Source organism: Hypanus sabinus, chromosome 8, assembly GCF_030144855.1.
Source record: "Hypanus sabinus isolate sHypSab1 chromosome 8, sHypSab1.hap1, whole genome shotgun sequence".
NCBI lineage: Eukaryota > Metazoa > Chordata > Chondrichthyes > Myliobatiformes > Dasyatidae > Hypanus > Hypanus sabinus.
In genome coordinates this window covers 162,894,440-162,912,563 of record NC_082713.1, presented here as the reverse complement: position 1 = coordinate 162,912,563, position 18,124 = coordinate 162,894,440, and the positions used below count along the sequence as shown (strand labels likewise).

The 18,124-nt window shown below is 36.8% G+C and overlaps 1 protein-coding gene across 8 annotated transcripts in view; it reads right to left on the bottom strand.

Moving 5' to 3' along the window:
* Nucleotides 1–3,724: 3,724 nt before the first annotated feature.
* Nucleotides 3,725–18,124, bottom strand: part of lrriq1 (leucine-rich repeats and IQ motif containing 1) — a 162,385-nt gene continuing 147,985 nt past the window's right edge. For 6 of the 8 annotated variants that reach the window (XM_059978411.1, XM_059978417.1, XM_059978413.1 and 3 more), the window contains 3 exons: nt 14,601–14,661; nt 14,100–14,220; nt 3,726–4,879 (listed from right to left, as the gene is read on the bottom strand). In XM_059978411.1, the coding sequence (XP_059834394.1) occupies nt 4,755–4,879; nt 14,100–14,220; nt 14,601–14,661 (307 nt within the window). In that variant the 3' untranslated portion in view covers nt 3,726–4,754. Of the gene's footprint in view, nt 4,880–14,099; nt 14,221–14,600; nt 14,662–16,229; nt 16,637–18,124 lie in introns of those variants that run through there. The other 2 variants (XM_059978414.1, XM_059978418.1) reach the window with 2 other exon arrangements.

The following is an 18,124-nucleotide window of genomic DNA, read 5'->3' as shown; positions in this document are numbered from 1 at the left end:
TCAGTAGAGCAAACTCCGCCCAGAGTACTCCCCCACCAGCAACTGAAACGCATCGTTAGTGTGCCTTTGGCTGTCGGAAAGCTCCAGACGAGTTTTTGTTTCATTTTTAATACTAATAATCCATCAACAGTAAACTGTTTACGTCCGTACTGTCCGTGAGATTTCTGGTTAAAATGACGTTGATCATTTTACTTGCACGCTTTGCTTTTGGCGCGTTGGTAATCATGTGGCCCCCCCTACACACACACACACACACACACACACACACACACACACACACACACACACACACACACACACACACACACACACACACACACACACACACACTCCCCCCCCCCCCACCCCCGGCAAAGTAACCCTTGGGAGAGCATTAAATTTGCGTCTTCCGACAGATCAATACGGTAAATAACAAGCCGACTATCAGAAGCTACGAGTCCCCGTTGTTTTGTGCAGAATTCTGGGATCGTACCGCACAAAACAAATCAGCCAGTTCATCAGCATCGACAAGTACAATGGGTTATTTTATTCAGACAATTTAAACAAAACACCACCTTCATATCAGGTGGGGCAAGATGCAAATCTCACAGGAAATTTAAGACACTTCTCCATTCTTTCGGTAGGATGAAAATAAATTAGGGAAAGTGCAGTGCAGCCGGCGGTGTTTGTGCCGGTGTAGTGATGGAATAATGGAAATCTACCTTGTCTCGCTTATTACTACTTGGAAGTACTCTAGTTATTTGGAGCCTCCACATGACGTGTGTGCTCACAGTATGTTCGCACCCTTGGCCGTGGACCCGATATTGCTTACATTATTGGTTCTTCTTTTTGCATTTGTACAGTTTGTTGTCTTCTGCATTCTGACTGAACGCCTTAGTTGGGTGGTCTTACATTAATTGTGTTATTGTTGGTATTCTATAGATTTGTTGAGTATGTCCATGATGTTGAGTACGCCCACATACGGTGACATTTCTGTACTTTGATAATACACTTACTTTGAACTTTGATTTCTTTGTTCCACTGTGAATGTTCTCACAAAAATGAATCACAGGGTAGTATATGTTGATAATAAATTTACTTTGAACTTTCATTCATTTTAAGTAAGAATAACACGTTATATTACCACCCTGGATTTTTTTCAGTTGGTCTAAGTTGTTACTGTATATGAAAAATAATGCCAATGATTAAAAACAGTCTGTTCTTTTTAATTTCTACTTATAATAAATTTATAAAAGACAGCTTAAGGGCGAAAATGAATGCTTCCTTATCACATTTCTATTCTCATTTCCCACTCTTACTGTTTAAGCAATTAAATTGATTTCTTTTGGACACTTCTCTTTCCTCCTATATTTTGCTCTCACGAACGTAGTCTGTTGACACATTCACCGTCCAGTTGGTTCAACAGATTTATTGGCGCTATCATTTTTCACCTCATATCTATGTGACGGTATTACGCAACGTTCGGGTTTATAATCGTTTTTCAGTGGACAATAAACGTTCTTAAAATAGTGAATTTAAGATGACTATGTTAAGCAGCGTTTAATAAGAAAATCTATTGATCATAATATCTACCTATCAGTAGCATAAATAAACGATGAACAATATTCTCTTTTTCGAAAATTGTTTATTTGATTAAAGTAATTTCTACAAGGATCATACTTTTAAGTCACCACGTGCGCTTGAGAAACATAGATTGTGTACACGGTTTGCTTCGTGACAGCTCCGCGGGTTAACTTTTCACGTGAAGCAGGCGTGACAACACTGACACAGCGTGTCTTATCTACCGAGGACAGGTCGGGAGGAACCTTAAAGCAACAAACACAAACGACGTACTATTGGACAACTGTAGTGGCCCGAATCGGAATGCAAACATCAGGTGCAATTTGAAAGCACTCTGTTGATTCAGAGTGAACAAGACATTTACAACCACCCCGAGGGTCTCGAACCATCACTCAGGCATGTTAAATCACGCTACTGACAACAAGAACCACCTCTATCTGAAAAATACGACAAGATAAGTTTAGTGAGAATTGAACGTTGGCCGTTTTAGAGGTTTACAAAATAACTGTATGCCTACCGCGCAGTTAAGGACCGTTTAAGATCGAGGTTTGGTGATCTTTATTTGGCGGTTATGTTAAATCATCTGAAGTCTCCAAAATAACTTTCTACTCTCAATTATTTGTTTGGGTTTGCTGTATGAGATTTTTTTTGTTTGATTTGGCAAACAAATGTATTCGACTTTTTTTTCGCCACCAGAGCATTTCAGGAGCACTGTTAATCCAATTTCTACTCCTAAACGACATTCAGTCATTGCAGGATATATCCGGACGTGCAAAAGTTATCTCTCGAGACACGTCGACAATGCGTGCGGGGAATTCAGCAATATCCATATTAGGAACCAATAGAACCGGAAGAATCCGGAAAAAAAGGACCCTATTGTTAAATATAGAGTTTCCTTCGAATATATATTTATATCTTAATATATTTCCAAGAAATATCACAGCGATTAGTCTATGTCAATAACATGGATGCTGTACGGGAAGATAGCAAACAGACTTACTTGTGATAATGCTATAAAGATTATCAAATAAACGGGGAAATATATTGCCATTAGCCTGTTTTACATTTTGCAGTGGAGCTATAGTGTATCCCTTTCTCTTAGGATGGTCACACTTATCAGAGTATGGCAATGAAATTTCCTGCTGTTGTAATGCTGCTGCAACTGTTCGACACTAAAATTTTCTTAAAAATCGCCTTAAATCCCTATCAAATTCTTGCTGCATCTGGAAAAAAAATGCAAGTAGCACATCAGATCAGTCATTGTTGGTAAAGGAAACTACATGCTCAGATGATATTACATTGAAGTTTTTGTTCTGACTCAGGTTTACACCTGGCAACAGCCGAACATCCATTTTTAAGGCGAGCGAGCCCCTTCCGCACAACCCAGGACTCTCCCAGCTGAAGTTTGAAGTTAGCTGGTGTGTAAACGTCGTGGGTCAAGACCAGCGCTCTTCCACATTTATTTTTTTCCATTCCGTAGTCCAGTTTCTTACTTAGTGAGATGACACCGTCTAAATCCCAATGTTTTAAATGATAAACAAGAGAAAATCTGCAGATGCTGGAAATCAAAGCTACCTACAAAATGCTGGAGGAACTGAGCAAACCAGGCAGCATCTATGGAAAAAAGTACAGTCGACGTTTCGGGCTGAAACCCTGCCCTGCCGAAGGATCTCGACCCGAAACGCCGACTAGACTCTTTTCCATAGATGCTGCCTAGCCTGCTGTGTTCCTCCAGCATTTTTGTGTGTTGTTTTAAAGGATTGTCCGTCTCAATGCCGAACATAATTCTCAGCCCTAGAAGACTGCAGCTCTTCCCGTGAAAATATAGTTCTCCCTAGTATTTCTTTTTTTTTAAGCACAAAGCCACCTTTCAGCATGGTGCTAGTAATCTCCCTTTCATCATTTTTTCTTCCAACTTTAGTTTCTTCAATTTCTCAAATATAAAATGCAAGAAGCCTAACAGAGTATTTTGTCAAGCTTTAAAACTGGCATACCTGCAGAGTAAATTAAAAAAAAACTAGGAGGAAACTTAAACTGCCACTTTTAACCTTAAAAGCAATTGTTCTCTGTAATATAATGAACATTATTTTCTGACCTGAAAAACGGCTTTTAAAAACAGATCATTGCTGCTAAGGCAGTTTTTCCTTTTAAATTTGTTACTCATAGACCTTTTTATTAAAGGAAACACGCAGCTAAACAATGAAAAGCAGACCCTACTTTGAATACAAGGTCTACGTTATTTTTCTAGATTATTACTGCACATATTAGAAACAGTAAAATATAGAAATTGCCATGGTACAATTCTGAATAGAACTCACTTTAATCTGAAAAAATAGTCATTATGAAAAAAACAAATTATGCATACACAGCATGGAAATCAGTGGTTTCTCATTTAATTGCATACAAAACTATATACTTAGTTGTGGGTTCTCCAAACCATTAGCTATAATTTTCAATGATTAAAAGATCAAAATTAAAAGAAGAATAAAATTAGATATGATAAGTATTCAGTGAAGGTGCAAGATAGAAAGAGCTGTTCTTAAGCAGAATAGAGAAAAGTTAGCGAAGCTGCTAATTTGATTTACGTGTACAAAACATTGAAGAGTAATAATGTCATAACATTATATTCAAGGATGATAACCGATAATGATACATCAATAGTTCTAATTCATGTGCAATCCATTATCCTTAATTTATAGATTATGAACAGTTACAAAATAAAAACAGTTTGGGACAGAGTTACATTATTTCTTTATAATTTATTCAAAAACAGTAAGATCTTTGAATGCATTCTGAAATATTTAATTTTAGGTAGATTAGGCAAATTGTGTTCTGTATTTGCAGTCAGTATAGTGTTAAGAGCTAAGCATAAGAATTATCACATTGTTATAAATGCAAGTTTTACATTTTAGTTTTTATTGTTTTTGTAAAAAATACCAATAGAAACTACATTTCTGCAATTAATATATATCAGAATAAAATGATACAATAGTTAATGGTCTTTCCATTATGAAATTGTCATCAATAACCAGTATTTTGCTATTCAACTCTGTCAAACAACTAGAGTAATACAGTGACAGTTAAAATAATAATTGAAATCTCTGGCTAAACTCATTGAACATTTCAAATTTTAGTGCACATCTAGACACATTTATTAATGTTGCTATGCAAGTTCCTATGAATGCAGGCAATAACTAGGAAGACTTTTCTCTCCTCTTGCCAGTTCCCCATCCTGTACTAAGACGCACTTGATTGTCACGAAAGGATATGCGTTCATGTTTCAGACGTTTGGAGCCAGTCTTTGGTGGTACAGTGGCTTCTATTTGCAAGATAAAAATGTAACTATGTTAGTTAAATTGTAACCAAAATAAAAACAATTGAGAATAAAACAGTTGATCATCTGTATATTTAGCATATTATTTGACAGCCATTTTGAAAATTGCAAATGGAACTGCAGACATATTGATAGAACAAATTTCACTGCTTTAAAAGCTTTTAAATTTTAACTAAGTGTTCAGTACCCAATAGCTGATGCTGCCCTACCTAAACTTCAGTTATTTCCATTTTCTTTTCATGGAAACAAGGTGACATATCCCAGGGGAATGACTTGATCACTGGTTACTGGTGTCATGATGCCACATAGAATATACACGTGGCATGGAATATTTTAAATAATATTATTTAGAAATAAATGTTTAAAAGGTACCTTTAATTGTAGAAACATACTACATACTTTATTTAAAACAAAATTGCTTGTGTGATAACACATCACTAAATAAAAAGTTTGCTTTATTTAAAGGGATATTACTCGATATCAAATAGAAAACCAAAACACATCCAAATTCAGTCTATGTTTATTGTGAACTTAATAGTTGTACCTAGATGAATGCACACAATACACCTCACTATAAAAGAAAACACTTAAAACTTTAAATACAATAGCCTCCTCTGAAATCCCAAGCTAACAAATAAAATAATAGCTTTGACAAGGAATATGTTAAGTCAAAATCAAAACTAGTTTGTCAGAACCAAGGAAAGAGTCATATGATGCAATTGTACTTTAAAATCTGATGATCGTATTGGTGCTGCCCATTAATACAGCCACAGAGATGCCTGAGCTTTACTCCTTGTGTAGTATCTTTGTCATGCAAGACCTTAAGGAAAATCCTTGCAGAAGGGCAGCTTTCTTTTAAAATAGGTCGCTTGCTATTTCCTGTCATGCTTCAGTTTTTTTCTGCTGTGTCCGTGGGATGACCTTTTCAAACAATTACAGCTGGATTTTCGAGGAAAAAAAATAGAGCATCAGCAATCTCAGATCTTAGTCTACACGTCAAGATGAATTTTAAATAGATTCAAAGAAATTTGATCCATTAAGAATGTTGTAGTGTTGGTGCCATCAAAATCCTCACCAATTATTAGGCTAGTTATGCTTTTGTTAGCCAGTCCTAATGAATTTTTCTTTCCTTTTTAAAAAACACTTCAGCTTTTAAAAAAATAAAGAAAAAATAAATTGTTATTTAACACACTAAAAATGCCTAGTGACTCACAACTTAAGTAGAATTGGAGTTGAAGAGGGGATAATTGCTTTTCCACTCTTTATAGTGATATCAAGATTTCTTTAGAGTATTAACCAGTGTTACAATTTACATTTTCTGCATCTTAATTAGCAATACTGGATAGAGGAAGGCTTCATATCGATACTTAAAACTTACGTACACAATCTTTAATCTTTAACCTTAAGCTCCAATCTTTTCTGTTGTATACTGTCATATGCATTAACAAATTACTTATAATGATTATTTCAAGTTACTACAATGAACATTTACAAATTACGTAATTTAATCCATCGGAAAACAGTACTATATTTCATTTCTTTCATTTCCATTCCACCTAAAACCATCACGAACAAATTTTAATATTTATAAAATTCTCAATGAGTTATCTAATTTCATATTGTTTCAAATATTACTGCATACATCGTTGGAGTGCAGCTAATAAAGAGAAACAAGGTCCTTTTTTTGTCCTTCAATACATCAGCAGCAACAATCATTGATGCAGCAAATTTAAAGCAGAAGAATGTTGCCAAGCATTGCACTGAATTGGGCTCAGATGAAAATGTGATAACAGACTTGTGATTCACTGAGAACAGTGCAGGCCCAGGTACAGAAGTCACTAAAAGCTAATTAAAATTGCTAATGAAATGTCAGCCTTCATTTTGAATAGGATGACATACAATGAAATGTGAAGTGTTGTGCAGATACTGTAGTGTATATAAAATACTGGTTAGACTGACACATACAGGGAATTGTATCTGATGTGGGTATTGCACTTCAGAAAGTGTAGATAATAGGTCAGGGGATGGTTAAATGCAGATTCAAACAAACATAACCAAGACGAGAAGAGCTATATTAAATGTACAAGTTGCAGAGACCAAGGCTGCAATAACTTTGATATGGAAGATTAAGTGATGATGGAACTGGGTCGTTTAACATGATAAATGGGATCTGTAGGGTAGATGAAGAGAAATAATTTTCTGTGGTGTGACCAAGCAATACAAGGGGCAAAATGTTGATTTGCATTCTCAGACAACAGGTGCTGTCAATGATTTTGCTGTTGTTACTTACAGCACCTCCCAACCCACCTTTAGTTACTCTAATTGTTCCGCCAGCACTAATTTTTCTTCATACCACTGCCTGATCACACTCTTTTTTCATTCCTAATTTGCTTAAATCTGCATTGCTTTGAGACCGAGATCTCTGACTGGAAATAATTCATTAATTATTTTCTAAAACCTTTATGATTTTTAAAAAGCACTACAAAAACACAAAAATAAGTCAAGTTCCTCATCCTGTTAGCACTTATGTAGATCTCATTCACATTGACTCCATTGACTTGATTTCCTTCTTAAATTTTTAATGATTCTTAATTCTTAATGATTGCCAGAATCATTCATAAATGCTCAATTTTACACCAAATCAGGTTTAATGTACTTTTATTAATCCTGCATTCTATTTCTCTACTAATAAAGGTTTTTCAAACTATCTTCTGGTCTATGAGTACACTTCAAAGATCTATATATTTATACACTGGGTCTCTCTGTTCTTGCACTTCCACCAAAAATAAGCAATTTAATTCATACTATCATTCAATATATCATTTTACACTTCTCTGCTTTTAACTCTATCTGCCACGTACATGCCAATTTTACCAGTAAAAACTGTTCATTATTACTTTGTTTTCTGTTGTTTAGCTAAAGTTGTATTCACAACATTTCAACATAATTGAGAGTTTTGATTTCACTAACAAATAGATTATGTGATTCTCTATAAAATATCTTTACACTATCCACATACACATCAATCATATAACTAATAGAATATAGTCAGCACTTGGCTGATGGAATTCAAGAAAACACTACAAATTAATTATTTTGGAACGTCAGTCTCTTCACAGTATCATTAGATGATCCTAATAATGCACAAAAATTTAAAAAATAAGCATTGATAAATGCATTTTAATAGATCTCTTATAATGATTGTCGGAAATTGATTACTTGTTTCCCAACAATGTGTACTCTCTGTATATTATCAGCCAGCAACAGTGTACAAAGATAACAAATGGTGTTCCATAAATAAATTACACAGTTAAAGGAATAACGAAGTATAACTTTCTCATAGAATCATTTCAGTTTTATTGGCATATGTTAGTTTAGCTGGGTTCCAGTTGTGGGAAAACATTGTTATAGTACAGGGAAGGATGGAAGGGTTAGAGAATACAGGTATTTTATTTAATTTGTAGGCTCTTTAGTTTGGGAATGCAGATTCAAGACAATGTTCATCCAAGCATCCTAACAGAGAGGGATCCCTGTCATACAGCACAGAAACTGGCCCATGAATCAGCTGAATGCACATTAACTATTGAATTTACACTAGTACCATTATTCCCCTCACATTCTCAACTCCCCCAGATTCCACCATCACCTACATTATAGTAGCTGATTAACCTATTAATGTGCATTTGACTGAAATGTGGGTCTAGGAGTCTGTTTTAAAATCTAGTCATTAATGACAATGGTGAGGTCTCAACCCTACTATCTACATAACTCTGATGTATGGTCTGAGTTCTCCAGCAAACGTCTGAAGGTGGCTGATGATATTAACTGTTCATCCAGTTTTCTGAATGATACAGGGGACCTAGTAAAGGTCATTATATTGCACAAGATCAGGCAAAATGCTGGAAACAATCAGCAGGTCAATCTAGGGAGAGAACCAGTCAGTGTTTCAAATAAAAGACACTTTCTCCATTACATATACTTTATATACAGTGTACAAAGTATACTACACTCCAATTATCTTTATATGCTTCAGTTAAAAATTATTTTCTATTGCATACAACAGGGTAATGCTATTTAATTTCAATGCAGATAAAACCAGTGCAATACAGAGGAAAGATCAGGCTGAGTTACATGCCAAGAAAATTCCAAATCAAAAAAATGTTTTATTTGTGAACAGCTAAAATGTAAACCTGAGCAGAACTAGTTGATATTTGAGTGCTCATTTGATCTTTGAGTCCAGAAAATTCTGGATATTGTGTATTTAATATTTAAGTAATATTTAAGTAATTATGTGTATTTATATATATATATTAAGTATTCTGGTTTGCTTAAATAATGAATTATGGGTTATATGAATTACAAGTATCATCACGCTACGATGTGACACATGCACACCTCACTTAAAGTAAACACGAGGTTATAGATGCATTCCTGGACTCTCATGTCTTCTTTTGAATTAGTTTAATGATTTGAAGTTACAAAGCATAACACTGGAGACCAAGAATGACTTAGCAAAACATTACCTTAGAAAACCACGTCCGCATTATATTTTGGGCTTCACTCGTTGCATCTATTTTTTAATATTTGGAATAGGAGATCTCACTTTTATTTATTAGTCACCTAATAAAACTTTGTTAATCAACTGGCCTTTTATAATGCGGTGCTATGGGGAAAATCGCAAGGCTAACTGAATTGCAAATTCATGTAATAGAGTAAGAACGGGCATTACTTTCCAAAATAGTCAGAATCAGGTTTATTATCACCAGCATGTTGTGTGAAATTTGTTAACTTAGCAGCAGCGGTTCAATGCAATACATAATCTAGTAGAGAAAGAAAAAAATTATAAATAAAATAAAACAATAAATAAACAAGTAAATCAATTATGTATATTGAATAGATTTTTTTAAATGAGCAGAAACAGAAATATTGTATATTAAAGAAGTGAGGTAGTGTCCAAAACTTCAATGTCCATTTAGGAATCAGTTGGCAGAGGGGAAGAAGCTGTTCCTGAATCATTGAATGTGTGCCTTCAGGCTTCTGTACCTCCTGCCTGATGATAACAATGAGAAAAGGGCATGCCCTGGGTGCTGGAGGTCCTTACAATGGACACTGCCTTTCAGAGACACCAGTCCCTAAAGGTGTCTTAGGTACTTTGTAGGCTAGTGCCCAAGATGGAGCTGACTAGATTTACAACCCTCGACAGCTTCTTTCGGTCCTGTGCAGTAGCCCCTCCATACCAGACAGCTCTTACCGATGTTTCATCTTACATTTTCGTCTTACTCATGTTGAGTGCCAGGTTGTTGCTGCGACACCACTCCACTAGTTGGCATATCTCATTCCACTACGCCCTCTCGTCACCACCTGAGATTCTACCAACAATGGTTGCATGGTCAGCAAATTTATAGATGGTATTTCAGCTATGCCTAGCCACACAGTCATGGATATATAGAGATTAGAGCAGTGGGCTAAGCACTCACCCCTGAGGTGTGCCAGTGTTGATAGCGAAGAGGGTATGTTAACACCAATCCGCACAGACTGTGGTCTTCTGGTTAGGAGGTCGAGGATCCAATTGCAGAGGGAGGTACAGAGGCCCAGGTTCTGCAACTTCTCAATCAGGATTGTGGGAATATGGTATTAAATGCTGAGCTATAGTCAATGCACAGCAATGTGACGTAGGTGTTTGTGTTGTATAGGTGGTCTAAAGCCATGTGGAGTGCCATTGAGATTGCGTTGCTGTTGACCTACTGTGGCGATAGACAAAATGGAATGGGTCCAGGTCCTTGCTGAGGCAGGAATTCAGTCCTGTCATGACCAACCTCTCAAAGCATTTCATCACTGTCGACGTAAAGTACTACCAGGCGATAGTAATTAAGGCAGCCCACATTATTCTTCTTAGGCACTGGTATAATTGTTGCCTTTTTGGAAGCAAGTGAGAACTTCTGCCTGTAGCAGTGAGAGGTTGAAAATGTCCTTGAATACTCCCGCTAGTTGGTTGGCACAGGTTTTCAGAGCCTTACCAGGTACTCCCCCGGGACCTTCTGCCTTGCAAGGGTTCACTCTCTTTAGAGACAGTCTAACAGCTGCCTCTGAAATGGAGATCACAAGGACCTCAGGTGCAGCAGAGATCTTCACAGGTATAGTTGTGTTCTCCCTTTCAAAGCATGTGTAATGACTGTGTGGTAATGTCCACTGCTAAGGTAACTGTTTCTCTGTAGCAGCAATGTTTGGGTTATGGCTGGAGATAACAGGACTATTGATGCATGTTGGCCAATCAGGATTTTGTTGCCCTGTCTTGTGATTTTGGAAGCAGTTGTTTTCACGGGCTTTTGGGAGTGGGAGGGAGAGAGATGAAGAGAGAAGACATGAATAGAGAGATTTGGTAGACCACCAGACGGGGTGGACTCGAAGCGAGGGTCCGATGGGCAGTGATGATCGGAGAATCATGGGGACCGATCAGCCTATGAGTGAATTCCAACTACTTTGTGCCCAGACTGTTTAATAAGATTTGGGCAATTTTATTTCTTTTATATTTTGTTTCTCTACTAACCATATAATCAAAGTAAGAGTTATAAAGCTTAATTGTGTAATCGCATATTATGTACTGTTTGTTATTTCGGGGTACTGATTTGTAACAGGGGACACACAACTCAGGTGATAGGTTGATAAAAACATATTTGCAAAATAGGCAAAAATCTCAAATCATATTTAGTTTAGTGTCGTACTATTTAGGAATTATAGCCTCACTAAAGATAACAAGATGCATCCACGGAAAAGGGAGTTTTGTTAATTCTTCTACTGAAGAAAGGCTATGGACATCTAGGCAGTGGAAATGGCATGTAGGATAATAGAAGAATTCCAGCTGTGTCAATTTCAATGATAAACCAGGCTTAAGCAAATTGCCTTTTACAGACAAAAAGGAAATCAAGGTTAGGTGAATGAATAGCCTTGGATTTCAGCTAAAGGAAACTAAAGTAGTGTCAAAAGAAGATAAATGGGTTCTTTCAGGTTTCTTGCTTTGTGGCTGCCTGTAGTAGACAAATATCAAGGTTGTATAATTTGTACACGTTTTGATAATAAGTGTATTTTGAAACTTTTGCAAAAGCTGATACAGCATTAGTGATATCCTTTTCAGGTGTGTTTGTGTTCAAAGGGGTGTACAGTTATTATACACTCAAATGATGGATTTTTTTAAAAGCTGAACCTGGTTGCATCTAGGCTTTGAATGGCCTCCTTATATTAACTTCATCACAAGATGAGTTACCAATAACACATTAAACCTGTCAAAGGGCATGCAGATTTAGTACTGTTGATAAGGGACTGGTCCTGATGGTACTCACTCAAGGGTGCAATGCGAAATGAGGTTTGCAGTTATTAATATGGACTGAACCATGATTCAAGTAATGTAAATCATAACAAGACTAGAAAGACCAATTCACAAAACTAGCAATTTATAAGTCTGATATGCATTGGAGGCATATCGAAGAAGGGTTCATCTGTTTTATAATTGTCTGAAAAGGGAAGGGAGCTTAAGGGATCCTTAAATGGTCTGCTGGTAGTCTTGGTTCCATCTCATCGCAGTAAGTCAAGAAGTTAATAGATCTAGATAAGCTAAAAGACAGATGCATTTTATAAATCTTTGAATAAGTTCAAGTTTAATTGTCATTCAAGCATACACATGAATACAGCCAAATGAAATATTGTTCTGCTGGGGCCAAGGTGCAAAACACAGTACCAACAGCCACACACACCACATATAATTATGATAGCATATTAATGTATCCCAAATTCCTAAGTGTTATGGCGTGTAAATTGATGGTGCATAAATGTTGTCCTGGAGCCATGTTTCTGCAAGAACAGTTCAGAGTAGTTCCTCATATTGCACAAGTGTAGTCACAGACAAATGCAATCTGTCTTGTTTCCTGGGGAGCAAACACTGGAGAGCAGCACTGACAGGTGGGGCCAGCCCCTAGCCCAGTACAGAATCCAGCAGCACACAGCCAGCTCCGGTGTCTTCTACCAAGGTGATCGTAATTGGCAACCTCAAGGCAAGGGGGCCTGGCCTCCAGCAATGTGCCAGTGAATTGAACTTGCTGTGTTCTACATTACCAACTTCCATCAGGGTCTTGCGATTGCAGTAGGAACACCCATACTAATCATTTCTATCATTTGTTGGATTGCACACCATATTTGGCATGTGTGTAGAAACACAACTTCATTACAATTCCAATCAAGATATAAATAAGTTTGAAGAGTACAGAGAATATTTACAAGGATGTTGCTGTGTCTGGACAACCTGAGTTATAAGGAAAGATTGAATAGGTTAGGACTACATTCTTTAGAATGTAGAAGATTGAGAGAAGATTTGATAGAGGTATACAAAATTATGAGGGGTATAGATAGGGTAAATGCAAGCAGGCTTTTTCTACTGAGGTTGGGTGGGATTACAGCTAGAGGTCATGGGTTCAGAGTGAAAGGTGAAAAGTTTCAGAGGAACATGAGGGGTAACTTCTTCACTCAGAGGGTTGTGAGGACGTGGAATGAACTGCCAGCTCAAATGGTGCACATGAGCTCGATTTCAATGCTTCACAGAAGTTTGGATAGGTACATGGACGGTAGGGGTATGGAAGGCTATAGTTTGGCACAGACTAGATGGGCCAAATGGCCTGTTTCAGTGCTGTACTTTTCTATGACTTTATAAAAACATGCAAGAGCAAAATAGTTGTGTTGCTTTGCTCTTTTAAAAACATTTCAGATTTGAAGTCATATTATGAGTTTATTTTAAATAATAGAGGACTGACCCCAGAACAGAGTTTCAGTATCAGCTCCTTTCAGTCTTAAATTTATTTTTCTATTATGTCTATAGGTACCTCAAACTTATGAGAGTCATCTTAGAGAATAGACACTTTAAACTGTTATCTTCAAATTATAGACTGGAAAAGATAAATAAAATAATTTATTGTCTGAGTCCACCAGTATTTGGCAGTGCACTTTTGTTTGTCATGTTAACTTTCTGAGAGGTATATAGATTATAATTTCTAATACTTCGCGTGAAGAAAACGTATATTGCAGCAAACTTAATTTAATACCATACTGCAAGTACAAACAAAGTGTTAGGAATTTCTTAAGTAAATTTCAAAAGCTCCAATATATTGCAGCAATTTACATTACATGTAGTGGTTCTGAAGAACCTGGAATGCTGACTTACTTGCAGATCCTGACGAATGCCAGTGACTAACCTCGACTCTGTTATCTTGCCGGGTTATAGCATTACCACTGGTTACAGAGAGTAGACCTAAGTCAGGGATTTCTCTGCCTATAGGACTTGCCTGAAGCCATAAAAAAATAAATTATTTGTTCTGTACACAAACTGTTAATTTTTTTTAACATGGAGAATGTTTATACATTTCATTTAATTAGTGTGACATCATGGACAGCAAAGTACGCAAGTGATTGCTTGTTGACAGCATATTATTTCACATTTTTATTCAATGAATTGTTAAAACTCCAATTTTATTCTGAAAATAAATCCTTGAATTGATCCTAACTTAAAAAAATGTATTTGCATAATGCATATAGTTAAAATCTAAATAAAAGGAACATTTAAAAGGAAAACTGAACTGCAAATTAAGCAGAAATTGTCAGAAGGTATGTTTATTGAACTCCCTCTGCATTAAAGTAGTTTATAGCTGTAAAATAAAATCCTTACCATGAGCTGAACACGACCACCATTCAATACCTCTGGGTCCATCTCTGGCAGGAAGTGATGACTGCAGAAAAATAAATACAAACATATGAGAATAAGATTCCATGAGACCATAAGACATAGAGTAAAAATTAGGCCATTTGGCCCATTGAATCTCCTCCATTTCATCATGGCTGATACATTGCCCTCTCAACCCCAGTCTCCTGCCTTCTCCCCATAACCTTTCACACACCAACTAATCAAGAATCTATTAACCTCTCCTTTAAATACACCCAATGACCTGGTGTTTACAGCACCTGAGGCAACGAATTCCATAGATTCACCATCCTTTTGCAAAAGAAGTTCCTCCTCACCTCCATTCTAAAAGGATGCCCCTCTATTCTGAGGCTGTGCCCCCGGTCCTAGGCATCCAATCCACATCCACTATCAATGCCTTTCAAAATTCAATAGGTTTCAGTTCTTCTAAACTCGAGCAAGTATAGGCTCAGAGTCATTGATTGCTCCTCATACAATAAGTTTTTCATTCCTAAATCATTTCCATGAACATCCTCTAAACCCTCTCCAATGACAGCATAATCTTTCTTAAATAAGGGGCCCAAAACTGCTCACAGTACTCCAACTGAGGCCACACCAGTGCCTTATATAGCCCCAGCATTACATCCTTACTTTTGTAGTCTAGACCTCTCAAAATGAATGCTAACATTGCATTTACCTTGCTCAGACTCAACCTGCAAATTTACCTTTAGGGAATCTTACGTGAAGACTAAAGTCCTTTTGCACCTCAGATTTTTGAATGTTCTCACCGTTTAGAAAATAGTCTACCAAAGTGCATGAACATGCAGACACTGTATTTCATCAGCCACTTTGCTTATTCTGCAGCTTCCCCGCTTTCTCAACACTACCAGCTTTGTATTGCCCGCAAACTTGGCCACAAAACTAGCAATTCTGTCATCCAAATCATTAACATACAATGTAAAAAGGAGGGATCCCAACACTGACCCCTGCAGAACACCACTGGTCACTGGCAACCACTCAGAAGAGGCTCCCTTTATTCCCACTCTTTGCCTCCTGTCGATCAGCAATGCTCAGTCTATGCTAGTATCTTTCCTGTAATACCATGGGTTCTTATTTTGTTAAGCCGCCTCATGTGCAGCACCATGTCAAAGGCCTTCTGAAAATCCAAGTACACAACATCCACTGATTTTCCTGTCTATCCTGCTTATTTCCTCAAAGAATTCCAACAGACCTGTCAGGCAAGATTTTCTCTTAAAGAAACCATGCTAACTTTGGCCCATTTTATCATGTACCCGCAAGTACCCTGAAACCACATCCTTAACATATTCTCCAACAGTTTCTCAACCACTGAGGTCAGACTAACAGGCCTATAATTTGCTTTCTTCTGCCTCCCTCCCTTCTTGAAGAGTGAAATGTCATTTGCACATTTTCAGACCTCTGGAATCATGCTAGAATCTATGGATTCTTGAAAGATTATTACTAATGCCTGCACAATCTCTTCAGTTACTTCTTACAGAACCCTGTTCATCTGGTCCAGGTGACTTATCTACCTTCAGACCTTTCAGTTTCCCAAGTACCTTCTCCCTAGTAATAGCCACTGCACTCAGTTCTGCTCTGTGAACTTCCATCTAGTGTCTTCCATAGCGATAACTAATGCAAAATACTTACTCAGTTCATCTGCCATTTCCTAGTCCCATTACTACCTCTCCTGTGTCATTTTTACTCTTTATGTATCTGAAAAAACTTTTGGTATCCCCCTTGATATGATTGGTTAGTTTACCTTCATATTTCATCTTTTCCCACTTTATGGGTTTTTGGTTGCCTTCTGTTGGTTTTTAAAAGCTTCCGAGTCCTCTAACTTCTTACTAAATTTTGCCCCCTCTTTAGCTTTTACGGTGGCTTTTACTTCCCGTCAGCCAAGGTTGTGTCATCTTGCTTTTAGAACACTTCTTTACGATGTCTTTATCCTGCACCTTCCGAATTGCTCCCAAAAATTTCAGAGCATTGTTGCTCTGCCATCATCCCTGCAAATACCAAATGGTATTGCAAGAATAGATTTTAGTTAAGCACACAGTTTCGAAATTCTATTAATATATGATGCGAAAATAGCATATGCAGAGTCAAAATAAACTCAGCTTATCACGGGGTAATCATTTGGAACCCAACTGCATTTCATAGCATAACTCAATGACGCTAAGTTCCCCTTGGGACACCAAATTGACTTATTTATTGATGCAATTGCAGAGAGCATTTCATAATCATCAGCTGGATGTTTCCAAGCAAAATTGCATTTCCAATTGTTTGCTGAAAGGTTATTTTCTCAAAATTTTATTTTCTTTTTAAAATAGCATCAATCCAGACCTTAGAACAAGATGCACTGTAAACAATACTGTAACTTAATGCATTGAAAGTATATATTGAAACATATTGGACTGTATGAGAAAAAAATTCTATTAAATTGTAAAATAATCCAAGCAACAAGTATCAATTGATTCTACAAGTTGATAATTTTAAAGCAGACACAGCTTATCTACATCAGCTCAAACTTTTAGTTTCAACAAACACATCAGCCATGCTTTAAACATAATTAAATACTGAAGCTTACTCTCAGTTTATATAATTGAAGAAACAGTATTCAAAATTTGTGTAAGAAACCACTCTGCTTTTCTATATTAGTGAAACATGAACTTCAACTTTATAAAAGCATCATTTTGATAGTTATAAACATGAGAAAATCAGTAGATGCTGGAAATCCTAAGCAACACACACAAAATGCTGGCGGAACTTAGCAGGTCAAGCAGCATCTGTGGAAAAGAATAAACAGACGATGTTTTGGGATGAGTCTCTACAGAACAGGCCCTTTATATCTTTCCCACCCAGCTGACTTTACCTATCTCCTTCTAAGCTCTTATCCTTCTCTTCCCCCACCTTTTTATTCTGGCATCTTTCCCTTTCCTTTCCAGTCCTGAATAGGGTCTTGGCCTGAAACGTCAACTGTTCATTCATTTCAATGGGTACAGCCTGACCTGCTTTGTTCCTCCAGCATTTTGTGTGAGTTGCTTTGGATTTCCACTCTGAGTCAGGTATTCATGTACTTCATAATTTTACTCTGTGAATTAAATCTGGTTCATCCTTCTAAAGTGTAAAAAAGTGCTAATGAAACTGACAATGCTGATTAAAGGAATACTTTTGACTATATCTGATCATTCAGCACTGCATATTTGAATTCTGGAACTGAACCCACGTGTAAATTGTATGAATATAATGATAACATTAGTTGCATCTTGAATAACTGATCAATTATTCAAGTGAGTGAATATTCAACAGTTTGTATTAATCTGGCAGTTTAATGCATTTCCACATAATACATGCCTGCCATTCAATGTACTATTGGGATAAATGAATACAAGACAACAAAAACATACACTGTAACAAAATGCACATGATCGCTCCTAAAGAGCCTGAGGGATGGTAAAGACATTTTATACAGCGTGTCTAATGGCTTCTTAGGA